Source organism: Podarcis cretensis (assembly GCF_951804945.1).
Source record: "Podarcis cretensis genome assembly, chromosome: 1".
In the NCBI taxonomy this organism is placed as follows: Eukaryota; Metazoa; Chordata; class Lepidosauria; order Squamata; family Lacertidae; genus Podarcis; species Podarcis cretensis.
Window position 1 is genome coordinate 132,532,825 of NC_137170.1, and position 12,641 is coordinate 132,545,465.

Sequence of the window (12,641 nt, forward strand, 5' to 3'; positions counted from 1 at the left end):
AGTAGCTTGGTTTCCACAGTGTGCCTATATTATTTACCCAATGAGGCCTCATTCATCAAAAACTATTCCTTCTCCCTTGACATTTAATACCCACATTGGGCAGGCATTGGGGAATGTATTTATGGCATCCATAAACGTCGCTGTGAATCAAATTAGTTTAGTATTTTTATATTTAAACCCGCATAAGACAGGAAATATAAATCTTAGCCAGCTAGCAGTACTCCCCCACCCCCACCCCCACCCCGCATACACTTCCATTTCTTTCTTTGCTTTATGCATCTAATGCAAGCTTAATATTACTGTAATTTAGAGGCTGATCGTGCATCTCAAACATCACTGTCTCCTTCCTCCCACCCAACTATCTCTCAGCCCTTTCAACCACAGTGTTCTGTGAACAAATTACTTCAGTAGCCAACCGAGCCATAGCAATCACTGCAGCCAAGCCGGAGAATTGTTTCATGGAAACACACTTTTGTTTTAAGTAGCAGGTTGAAAGTTAAGTTGTGGCGGGAACATTGCTCTTCTCCCCACCTCAGAAAGGAATAACTTGAACCCAGGTGTCTGCACAGGTTTCCAGATGCCTTGGGTGTAGGTGTTTCAGGTTGAGCTCTGCAATGTGGACAGACCCAAATAAATATTAACATGTTCCATTTCATTTGTTAAATATTTTGCTTTCTTGAATTTGTGGCTTGGAGGCAAGGTGTAAACCAGGGGCTGGCAAAGTTTTTGTGGCTTGGGCCGGTTCACGGTCCCACAGATGCTGCAGTGGGCTGGAATGCTATTTCCGATGTGGAGGAGGTGTGCGCAGTTTCCCATTGGCTACAGGAGCGTCACATAGGAGCTGACCGAGTGGGCAGCAGGGGTCCCTGAGTGGGCGGTGGGGGTCCATGGGCCGGTTAAACAACTCCCGTGGGCCATTTGTGGCCCATGGGCCTTAGGCTGCTGACCCCTGGTGTAAACAGTGCAAACAGGAGCCCTAACTAGCCTGCCGGTGCACATATCCAAAATGAAAGTTTTCACTACAACTTGAACTGAAAATGAATTCCACCTGGACTCTGTCATAGCTGTCAAGTGTCCCTTATTTGGTGGGACAGTCCCTTATGCCAGCGCCATGTCCCGCTGCTGTCCCTTATTGATAATGTCTCTTAAATAAGCTACTGAAGGTAATGGGGCCCTTTCTATGTCCAGCTGTCCTTTGTCAACAACAAATTGTTGCTGTTTTTTTGTGTTGAATATATGCTATATGGTAATTTATGGACCTAATAGGTTTCTAAAGCCATTTGCACGCAACAAAATATGTATTTTATCAAAGTAATTAAAGGTAAAGGTAAAGGTACCCCTGCCTGTACGGGCCAGTCTTGACAGACTCTGGGGTTGTGCGCCCATCTCACTTAAGAGGCCAGGGGCCAGCGCTGTCCGGAGACACTTCCGGGTCACGTGGCCAGTGTGACATCGCTGCTCTGGCCAGAGCCAGAGCCGCACACGGAAACGCCGTTTACCTTCCCGCTGGTAAGCGGTCCCTATTTATCTACTTGCACCCGAAGGTGCTTTCGAACTGCTAGGTTGGCAGGCGCTGGGACCGAGCAGCGGGAGCGCACCCCGCCGCAGGGATTCGAACTGCCGACCTTTCGATCGGCAAGCCCTAGGCGCTGAGGCTTTAACCCACAGCGCCACCTGCGTCCCTATCAAAGTAATTATTGATCCCTTATTTTGGCTGTGGATCCCTTATTTTCGAGGCTGCTGGTCCCTTATTTTCAAATCTGTAAGTTGACAGCTATGGACCCTGTGCTTACATCTGCTGACGATGTAAACGCCCTCTGATGCAACTTATGCATCTTTTCTTCATTCTCCAGTGACCATCCAACTGTTGGAACTGCAGACCGCATCCAGAAGTTACGGAAGGAGTACCATCAAGCAAGACGAGAAGGCTTACCTTTCTACGACGAAGAGGAGGGCAGAGGAAGGCCATCTGATTATGATCAGCACTGGGTAAGTTGCTCCCCCGAAGTCTAATAAATATACGTCGAGTATTATGGGGACAACACACAAAAAAATAGTTGTGTTTCCCAAATAATTTATTGAGAAGTATATGTTGGCCAGCCTTGCAAATAAGCCCACATAAGTTACTAGCCTGTGAAAAAAGTTAGTAGCCTACTGGGGGCTGGCAGAGTAGGGATAGAGAGTGCCATCCGTCCTTCACCACCCTGTGACACTTTTCATAGCTCACAGCTTCTGCCTGCTTATTTGCTCACCTAGATGGGGCTGTGTGTACTTTGTTGTTGTTGTTGTTTAGTCGTTTAGTCATGTCCGACTCTTCGTGACCCCATGGAGCAGCGCACGCCAGGCCCTCCTGTCTTCCACCGCCTCCCACAGTTTGGTCAAACTCATGCTGGTAGCTTCAAGAACACTGTCCAACCATCTCATCCTCTGTCATCCCCTTCTCCTTGTGCCCTCCATCTTTCCCAACATCAGGGTCTTTTCCAGGGAGTCTTCTCTTCTCATGAGGCGGCCAAAGTATTGGAGTCTCAGCTTCACGATCTGTCCTTCCAGTGAGCACTCAGGGCTGATTTCCTTCAGAATGGATAGGTTTGATCTCCTTGCAGTCCATGGGAGTCTCAAGTGTCTCCTCCAGCACCATAATTCAAAAGCATCAATTCTTCGGCGATCAGCCTTCTTTATGGTCCAGCCCTCACTTCCATACATCACTACTGGGAAAACCAGTGTTGTTGTTTAGTCGATTAGTCGTGTCCGACTCTTCGTGACCCCATGGACCAGAGCACGCCAGGCACTCCTGTCTTCCACTGCCTCCCACAGTATGGTCAAAGGGAAAACCATAGCTTTTACTATACAGAACTTTGTTGGCAAGCAGACAATTTATTTTTATCTGTGGCTTCTACAGAAGTGCTTAAATGCAAGGGTGATGTAGATTTTGGTAGCTAAGGAAGAACCAGAGCCACTATCCTATGGTCTAACAGGTGAGCATGGCAACTGATATATTTCAGTTGCTGTTCCGTTCTTCAGTTGATTTCGTGTTCTGCTAGGCTAATTGAGATAGATTCATGTGATGGAAAGAGGTACAAGTCCCCACCAGGGGTCTGTTGTGGTGATGAAACCTCTTTTTTACCGCATCCCCATCCCAACCCGTTCCTATATGTGCCAAGTTGCTACATGTTCATATGAAAGCAGGTAATGGCATTTGATTTCCTTTCTCCAGAATTATGATCAAGCCTCGCTTTCCCTCCCCAAGTTAATAACTGCTCTGTGAAAAGCTTGGGGCCTTTCAGGGATAAACTGGCCATTATGCTAAGTAAGCTATAAAGTGGAGTCCCTTTGATTGTGTAAGCAGAAATGAGTGTCTCTGCTTCTGTGCCCTGTGCTAGACTCTTAAATTCTCCCCATTCCCAGACTACACTGGCTGTTTTCTTATCACATGACAGAGGAGCGGAAATGACTGAAATTGTTAAAACAGTTTCCCCTGGATTTTATGATGATACCTTAACACTGAAAGCTGTAAATACCTTCACAGTATATAATACACCGTGAACTATTCTGCATTCTACGCCCAAGCATGTTGCCAAAACTAAAGCTAATTTAACATTAAGGCTATCCTTAATGTCCACAATAGGGACGCGGGTGGCGCTGTGGGTTAAACCACAGAGCCTAGGACTTGCCGATCAGAAGGTTGGCGGTTCGAATCTCTGCGACGGGGTGAGCTCCCGTTGCTCAGTCCCTTCTCCTGCCAACCTAGCAGTTCAGAAACACATCAAAGTGCAAGTAGATAAATAGGTACTGCTCTGGCGGGAAGGTAAACAGCGTTTCCGTGTGCTGCTCTGGTTCGCCAGAAGTGGCTTAGTCATGCTGGCGACATGACCCAGAAGCTGTACGCCGGCTCCCTCGGCCAATAAAGCGAGATGAGCGCTGCAACCCCAGAGTCGGTCGTCAGGGGTCCTTTTACCTTCACCTTAAATGTCCACAAAGCAAACAACTTGTATAGAAAAGAGGCCAGGGGTGGGTTTTGTGTGACCATTTAACATTTGGGAAGGTTTTGTGTTTCTCGTGGTTTTTGTGCTTTGGCTGCCTTTTTTGAACCAATATATTGAATCCTTCTTGTTGGCAACATGACCCCAGCTGCTTACAGGTCACGCTGTCAGCCAGATGATATCACAATGCGACCTAGCCAATAAGATATGGTTGTGTGACATCACAAAGCCAATTTAGAGTAATTATTTTTATTCATTCATTCATTCATTCATTCATTCATTTATTTCTACCTCACCCATCTGGCTGAGTTTCCCCAGCCACTCTGGGCGGCTTTCAACAGAACATTAAAAACAGAATAAAACTTCAAACATTTAAAACTTCCCTAAACAGGGCTGCCTTCAGATGTCTTCTAAAAGTCGGATAGTTGTTTATTTCCTTGACACCTGATGGGAGGGCTTTCCACAGGGCAGGCGCCACCACCGAGGAGGCCCTCTGCCTGGTTCCCTGTAACCTCACTTCCGAACCTCCAGAGTGGGCTGTTTTTAGCTTCTCTATCAAATTACCAAAAGAAGCAAAACTGTTTCCAAAAAAAACCCTCGCCCTTCCTCATCCATTGATTTTGGTATCTATGCCATAATTTTCAGTGACGTTAGGTCTAATCCTCATAGACTGGAACTACATTGCATCAATATGTAATTTTGTATATTAACAAGGATTGAGGTGTCCCTTAAAATCTTCTGTCTCTATCTGGAACATTTCGTGATCTCTTTAATACGCCGCTTCTGTACAAAGACTTTGTGCTATCTTTTTCGTACAGTAGTACCTCGGGTTACAGATGCTTCAGGTTACAGACTCCACTAACCCAGAAATAGTACCTCGGGTTAAGAACTTTGCTTCACGTTGAGAACAGAAATCGCGTGGCGGCAGCAGCAGCAGCAGCAGGAGGCCCCATTAGCTAAAGGGGTACCTCAGGTTAAGAACAGTTTCAGGTTAAGAGTGGACCTCCAGAATGAATTAAGTTCTTAACCTGAGGTACCACTGTAGATTCTTCTACCTTATGAATTAGAGCAGTTTTGGAATATCCGTGTTTTGTAAGTCAAGCTGTATGTTCAGGTAAGGGGTGTTTAATGTATTACGGTATTTTAATATTTTGTTGGAAGCCACCCAGAGTGGCTGGGGAAGCCCAACCAGATGGGCGGGGTATAAATAAATTATTATTATTATTATTATTATTATTATTATTATTATTACTGAATGTAACAAATACAGTCTAATGGGGGTCTGGCGGGAAAGGTTTCTAGGATGGGGGTGAGGTTTGTGCTCTGGAGCTGTGGAGTGGGGAGGATCCCAGGGAAACCTTAGGTTAGTTAACATACAAATCCAAACAAATAAATTTGATAGGAATATGGATTCTTCATCAAATAAACTACCTCAGTGGATGACTGAAGAGGCCAAAGTGGACAAAAAGAATAATCCAGTCCATCGGAATGTGCTGGGAGACAACCTTCCCTTCTTAGAATTCCATGGTTCCATCGGTTACAGCTATAACGCAAACGATTGTTCCTTACTCTCTGAGGATATTGTTACAACCTTATCCTACGGAGCTGTGTTAGGATTTGACATTGAATGGCCGCCATGCTACAATAAAGGGAAGGAAGGCAATGTTGCTTTAATCCAACTCTGTGGATCTGAACAAAAGTGCTATTTGTTTCACATCTCTTCTATGTCAAGTCAGTACTGTGCTAGCTAATCTCTCAACAAAATGGACTTGTTAAATTGTCCTTTCATCTAAGCTGTAGCTCAGTTTGTTTGCTTTGTCGGACACAATTTATTTTGTAAAACAGAAAAAGGTCTGCTCTCACACTAATAGGACGTTTTGTACCCTGGCAGTCCAAATTCTGTACCAATAAAAGTTGGACTTGCTTAACTTAAGCAGTGTAAGAACCATCGTGGTGGATTTCAATGTTCAAGGGAGGTTCATATCAGTCAAATATATAACTTTGTATAACTGTAAAAAAAGAAAAAGCCCAATACAGTCTTATTATTATTATTATTATTATTATTATTATTTACTGTTTGTACCCTGCCCATATGGCTGAGTTTCCCTAGCCACTCTGGGTGGCTTCCAACAAAGATTAAAAATACATTAAAATGTCACACATTAAAAACTTCCCTGAGCAGGGCTGCCTTCAGATGTCTTCTAAATGTCAGGTAGTTGTTTATTTCCTTGACATCTGGTGAGAGGGTGTTCCACAGGGTGGGTGCCACTACCGAGAAGGCCCTCTGCCGGGTTCTGTGCAATAAGATGGTGCCCAGTACGCTTCTGCTGCGCCGATGGACGTCCATGCCGATCGAAAACTTGAGCTCCCTTAGCTCTCTTAGTCCTTAGCAGAGTTTAGCAGCGGGAGAAACTGTTGCCTTGTGTGTGGATAATAAATCAGACTGAATGCAGGCTTCTTGCTTATCTCCAACAGTCTTTAATTAGTAGAAAAACGTCATAACTCATCCCGGCGAGAGAGCGGACATCCTTTTGCCTCTCAGCCAAAACCGAAAGAGAACTCACACACAAAGAAAGATTCCCGTATGTGAGCATAACCACGCCTCAGAATGTGAGACGTCACACAGAACTGTTTAATCCTATAAGTTCTGATTCTCCTCACAGGTTCCCTGTAGCTTTGCTTCTCGCAATGAGGGAACTGCCAGAAGGCCCTCGGCGCTGGACCTCAGCGTCCAGGCAGAACGATGGGGGTGGAGATGCTCCTTCAGGTATACTGGGCCGAGGCCATTTATAATGGAACAGATGGTTATCCAACTAGGAAGCTATGTCAAAATCAGTGTTGTCCATTATGCATCACTAAACCTACCCTGCGGTATCTTACTTCCTGTTTCCCTGGACCAGAATCCCTGCCTAATACAGAAATCTGGGTTATTAATCGAGAGAGAGCATGTCATAGCACCCTAGACCTCCCCTCCAAGTTAACAACTGGGGTTACAAACAAGGCTCCAGACTTTCATGATCTGAATTGTGATGCCTTGGGGGGTGGGTATCTGTACCCCTGTAACCTCTAGCCTAGACAGCATCTTAAAAAGTGGAGACATCACCTTGCCAACAAAGGTCCATATAGTAAAAGCTATGGTGATGTGTGGAAGCAGTAGTGATGTATGGAAGTGAAAGCTGGACCATAAAGAAGGCTGATCGCCGAAGAATTGATGCTTTTGAAGAATGGTGCTGGAGGAGACTCTTGAGAGTCCCATGGACTGCAAGAAGATCAAACCTATCCATTCTGAAGGAAATCAGCCCTGAGTGCTCACTGGAAGGACAGATCCTGAAGCTGAGGCTCCAATACTTTGGCCACCTCATGAGAAGAGAAGACTCCCTGGAAAAGATCCTGATGTTGGGAAAGATGGAGGGCACAAGGAGAAGGGGACGACAGAGGACGAGATGGTTGGATAGTGTTCTCGAAGCTACCAGCATGAGTTTGACCAAACTGCGGGAGGCAGTGGAAGACAGGAGTGCCTGGCGTGCTCTGGTCCATGGGGTCATGAAGAGTCGGACACGACTAAACGACTAAACAACAACAACAAGCCTTGCTGCTAATTGTCTGCACAATATATTATTGACTCTTATTTGAAACTGCGGGGGGCGGGGGTCACCATACCCAGGTCTTTCTTCTCTCCTTCCTCTTTCCATTTGTTTGTGTTTCTTGCAGAACATCGAGCCCAAGGAAGAGTTAGGATGAACGCAATAGCTAGCTCACTGCATAGTGACTTTTTGTAGGTTCTAACAGAGATATTCTTGTTGGGATTTCTGCTGAATAAATCAGTTTAACGTACTCCTGATGAAGTCAACCTTATTTGGCAAATATACAAAGTTTTAGTGCTTAGGGGTTTTTTTGAAAAAGAAAACTATTCACCAAACGACACTCATAAATAACATGCCTGTGCTCCCAGGGTAGATGTTTAAAGAATAATTGATGTCCCAGCAAATAATCCCGGACCTGGTCAATGAAGCTTTGGGAGCAGGCTGAGGATTCCCATTTCTTATCAAACCTTGAAAGGCTTTATTACCTTGCTGAGGGAGCTCAGACCTGCGGCCTCCATATAGTCTCCAAAGCCTCACAAAGGTCTCTTCTGGGTAATCCTCTTTAAGCCATTTCTATTAGGTGTAATACCCTAAGATTACTGATTCCCAAGGCGACATGTTTTTTGAGAGGAGAAGTTGTTAATCAAAGCACCCAAGATAGCTTTAAAGCTCTCAGTCCCTCGGATTAATATCAGGCGTCTCAAGACTCTTTCCGTTTCTCATTCAAATGCATTTGTGCTAACATTAACTCGGCAGCTCGTAACGCAAGGAGGCTGGCCAGGAATCACAGTAGCCCAACTTCACTGGCAAAAAAATAATAATTCAGGCGTTGCGTTAATTCTTGAGCACCACTCCATAAACTGCCCAGCTTCTCCCAACTGTGATTGCGATTTTGTTTGGGAGCGTGTCATATGAAAAATTAAGAGGATCACAAACATGCTCTGGAGAGAGAATTCCACAGATTCACAGAGTTGGAAGGGATTCAGCCCAAAGTCCTGCCAGTGCAGAAAACAAGCTCTGCCCCTGGAGACCCAGGTAGCCTCAGCGGCTAGAAGAATCGCCTTGTGTGTGACAGCTATGGCTATTCCTGGACTGGCAGAATTTGACCACAGTAAAGGTCCATATAGTAAAAGCTATGGTTTTCCCAGTAGTGATGTATGGAAGTGAGAGCTGGACCATAAAGAAGGCTGATTGCCGAAGAACTGATGCTTTTGAATTCTGGTGCTGGAGGAGACTCTTGAGAGTCCCATGGACTGCAAGAAGATCAAACCGATCCATTCTGAAGGAAATCAGCTCTGAGTGCTCACTGGAAGGACAGATCCTGAAGCTGAGGCTCCAATACTTTGGCCACTCATGAGAAGAGAAGACTCCCTGGAAAAGACCCTGATGTTGGGAAAGATGGAGGGCACAAGGAGAAAGGGACGGCAGAGGACGAGATGGTGGGACAGTGTTCTCGAAGCTACTACCATGAGTTTGACCAAACTGCGGGAGGCAGTGGAAGACAGAAGTGCCTGGCGTGCTCTGGTCCATGGAGTCACGAAGAGTTGGACATGACTAAACGACTAAACAACAACAGCGTTGGTGACTTCAGGGCTGGATTACTGCAGTGTGCTCTATGTGGGGCCTCCCATATGCTTGGTCTGGAAGCTGCAGTTAGTGCAGAATGCTGCAACGTGATTGCTGGCAGGAAGGAGACCCTGTGGGCATACAGCACCTCTGCTCAGTGGGGGTCTTTCATTTGCCTCCAGGCCAAATTAAGGTGCATATACCATAGTTTTCCATGTATAAGACGAGGTTATTTTCTGAATAATGTATGTTGAAAATTTTGGTTCGTCTTATACACAGAATGTTGCAGAGGTGGGACGGTGGTGGTTTTGCTTCTGCGACCAGGATATTGTCTGCAGCGATAGGGTGGTTGATTGTTGGCTGGGTCGAAGGCTGCTGTTGATTGGCAGCTTTAGCGACATTTTGGCTGGGGATTGGGGGCTGCTTTTTGTGAGCATCCGATTGGTATGTTTGGTGAAAAAAGCTCAACAATTCTGGGCTATTTCCCCCTTTTTTTCTTAGTTTTAAGTCCTTATACATGGGGGCATGTTATACATGGAAAAATATGGTAAATCCCTTAACAGCTTGGGCCTAAGTTATTTGCAGGGTCGCGTTTCCCCAAACGTGCCAGCTTGGCTGCTTTAATCTATGGAACTGGCTCTGTTGCAGGTCCACCTAATAGTCATTCCATCATCGTAAGAAATAAATCTTCTAGTGTGGTGGCATCTAATAAATATTGGAACTCCTTGTCAGTTGACTTCAGCCAGGTCCCTTTGCTGTGCTTCTTTTGGTTCCTATTTAAATGGGTTAAACCACAGAGCCTAGGACTTGCCGATCAGAAGGTTGGCGGTTCGAATCCCCGCGATGGGGTGAGCTCCCGTTGCTCAGTCCCTGCTCCTGCCAACCTAGCAGTTCGAAAGCATGTCAAAGTGCAAGTAGATAAATAGGTACCGCTCCGGCGGGAAGGTAAACGGCGTTTCCGTGCGCTGCTATGGTTCACCAGAAGCAGCTTAGTCATGCTGGCCACATGACCCGGAAGCTGTACGCCGGCTCCCTCGGCCAATAAAGCGAGATGAGCGCCGCAACCCCAGAGTTGGCCACGACTGGACCTAATGGTCAGGAGTCCCTTTACCTTTACTAAAGCATTTTTGTTTAGGCAAGCCTATTCAGACATATAAGATTTACATGTTGTTATTGTTGTTTTCAATAATTTTGTATTTTAAAATATCTGTTTTTTAACTGTTTTCACCCATAATTCCATTATATATTTTCTTAGTGACTTTCTTACAATCGAGCGGTATATAAATTTTGTTGGTTAGTTGGGAAGCACTGTGAGATACAGGAAAGGGAACTATCTGACATTTACAAAACTAAGCTGCTTCCTGTCCCAGAGCAAAGTCCTTCACTTTTGAAGAAAGCCCCTTCCTCCTGTTTAGCGAAATTCCCCTTAGCTGCTGGTCTAGACCAAAAGTTAATATTTTTAGTGGTTCTGTTTCTAGGCTATACCACTTCAGACTGCATGTGGTGTCCCATTTATACAGTGGAACCTTGATTTCTGAACGCTTCAGAAGTCGAACGTTTCGGTTTTCAAACACCGACAACCCGGAAGTGAACACTTCCATTTTCGAACGCACCTCGGAAGTCGAACGGCTTCCGAGGCACATTTCTCTATTATTTTTTTTAATGGATTTTGCCAAATGGGAATTGTACCTCAGTTGTCAAACGTTTCAAAAGTTGAACCGTCTTCCAGAACGGATTACGTTCGACAGCCGAGGTTCCACTGTATATGAGATAATTTGCAGACAAGTAGTCCACAGTTATGGCATGCAAGTGGCGCTGTTGGTTAAACCACAGAGCCTAGGACTTGCCGATCAGAAGGTCGGCGGTTCGAATCCCCACGACGGGGTGAGCTCCCATTGCTCTGTCCCAGCTCCTGCCAACCTAGCAGTTCGAAAGCACATCAAAGTGCAAGTAGATAAATAGGTACCACTCCGGTGGGAAGGTAAACGGCGTTTCCGTGTGCTGCTCTTGTTCTCCAGAAGCGGCTTAGTAATGGTGGCCACATGACTCAGAAGCTGTACGCCGGCTCCCTCGGCCAATAAAGTGAGATGAGCGCCGCAACCCCAGAGTTGGCTGCGACTGAACCTAATGGTCAGGGGTCCCTTTACCCTTTACCTTTAGTCCACAGTTACAGTTTGAAGTAATACAGTTCAGGGCGTTTCAACTCAGGATCTTTCTTTACACATATAGACAATAAAATTCCTTTATCTGCTCCCCGCCCTCCAGTTTTGAGGATTGGAACAGAAACTTGCCTGTGGCAACTCTGGCCTGCCATCTGTTCCTCATTACTCATTGTAGGCCTTTCTGTTGGTACCCAACATTCCTCCTGTCAAACTTCCTACCTGCCTGGAATAAAGGCACTAGCTTCCAACACAACGTCCCATTTCTGGCCTCTCTCTCTCTCTCTCTCTCTCTATATATATATATATATATACAGTAGAACCTCTGGTTACGTACCGTCCTCCTTACGAACGCTTTGGGTAATGAGCTCCGCTAACCTGGAAATAGGTGTTCTGGGTAGCAAACTTTGCCCCAGGATGCGACCAGAAGTCACATGCTAGTGGCGCAGCAGCACCAGGAGACCCCATTAGTGAAAGTGCGCCTCAGGTTATGAATGGTTTTGGGTTAAGAATGGACCTCCAAAATGAATTAAGTTCATAAACAGAGGTACCACTGTATATATATTGTTTTATTTATTTCATTAAATTTATATACTGCCTTTCCTCTGCAGATCGTGAGGAGGTTCGCAAAATAAAAATGCAACATAAAAGTACAAAATACATGAGAGAAACAAGAACAAAACGCACACAAACCAAGAAAAAGAAAACCTCAATACTCCCCTTCCCCTCAACACCTTCCCAGGGGTGGACTTTGCTAATCTTTGGTAATACAGTCATACTTCAGGTTACAGATTCTTCAGGTTGTGTTTTTTTAGGTTACGGAACGCTGAAACCCAGAAGTACCGGAACGGGTTACTTCTGGGTTTCGTTGGTTGCGCATGCGCAGAAGCACCGAGTCACAACCCGCGTGTGCGCAGATGTGCCGCTGCAGGTTGCGAACGTGCATCCCACACGGATCACGTTCGCAACCCGAGCATCCACTGTATGGCAGCCTGAGTGAGGCCAAAATTTGGTGCCCCCAAATGGATCTTCTCAAATATGGATCTTCTAAATTTTGCTTGCCCTCGGCAGTGAAACTGAATTTTGCACTGACTTGATTCAAGTTTTGAACTAACATGATTCATATACGTAGGTCCAGTGGCGTAGCGTGGGTTGTCAGCACCCGGGGCAAGGCAAGTAATTTGCGCCCCCTAACCCATGGATTTGCGCCCCCTAACCCTAACCCCCAGATGTTGCGCCGGGTGTGGCCAGGCCCCCCCCTGCACCCCCCACGCTACGCCACTGCGTAGGTCACTGAGCTACGGGCCGCTGGGAACATCCTTGCAAATGTTTTTTTCTCTGCTGGTGCTGCA

At 45.8% G+C, this 12,641-nt stretch overlaps 1 protein-coding gene across 2 annotated transcripts in view; it reads left to right on the forward strand.

Annotated features, from left to right (window-relative positions):
* Positions 1–12,641, forward strand: part of PARD3B (par-3 family cell polarity regulator beta) — a 652,714-nt gene that overhangs the window by 529,516 nt on the left and 110,557 nt on the right. For both annotated transcript variants that reach the window (XM_079976360.1, XM_079976361.1), the window contains one exon: positions 1,854–1,989. In XM_079976360.1, coding sequence (XP_079832486.1) covers positions 1,854–1,989 — 136 coding nt within the window. The remainder of the gene's footprint in view (positions 1–1,853; positions 1,990–12,641) is intronic.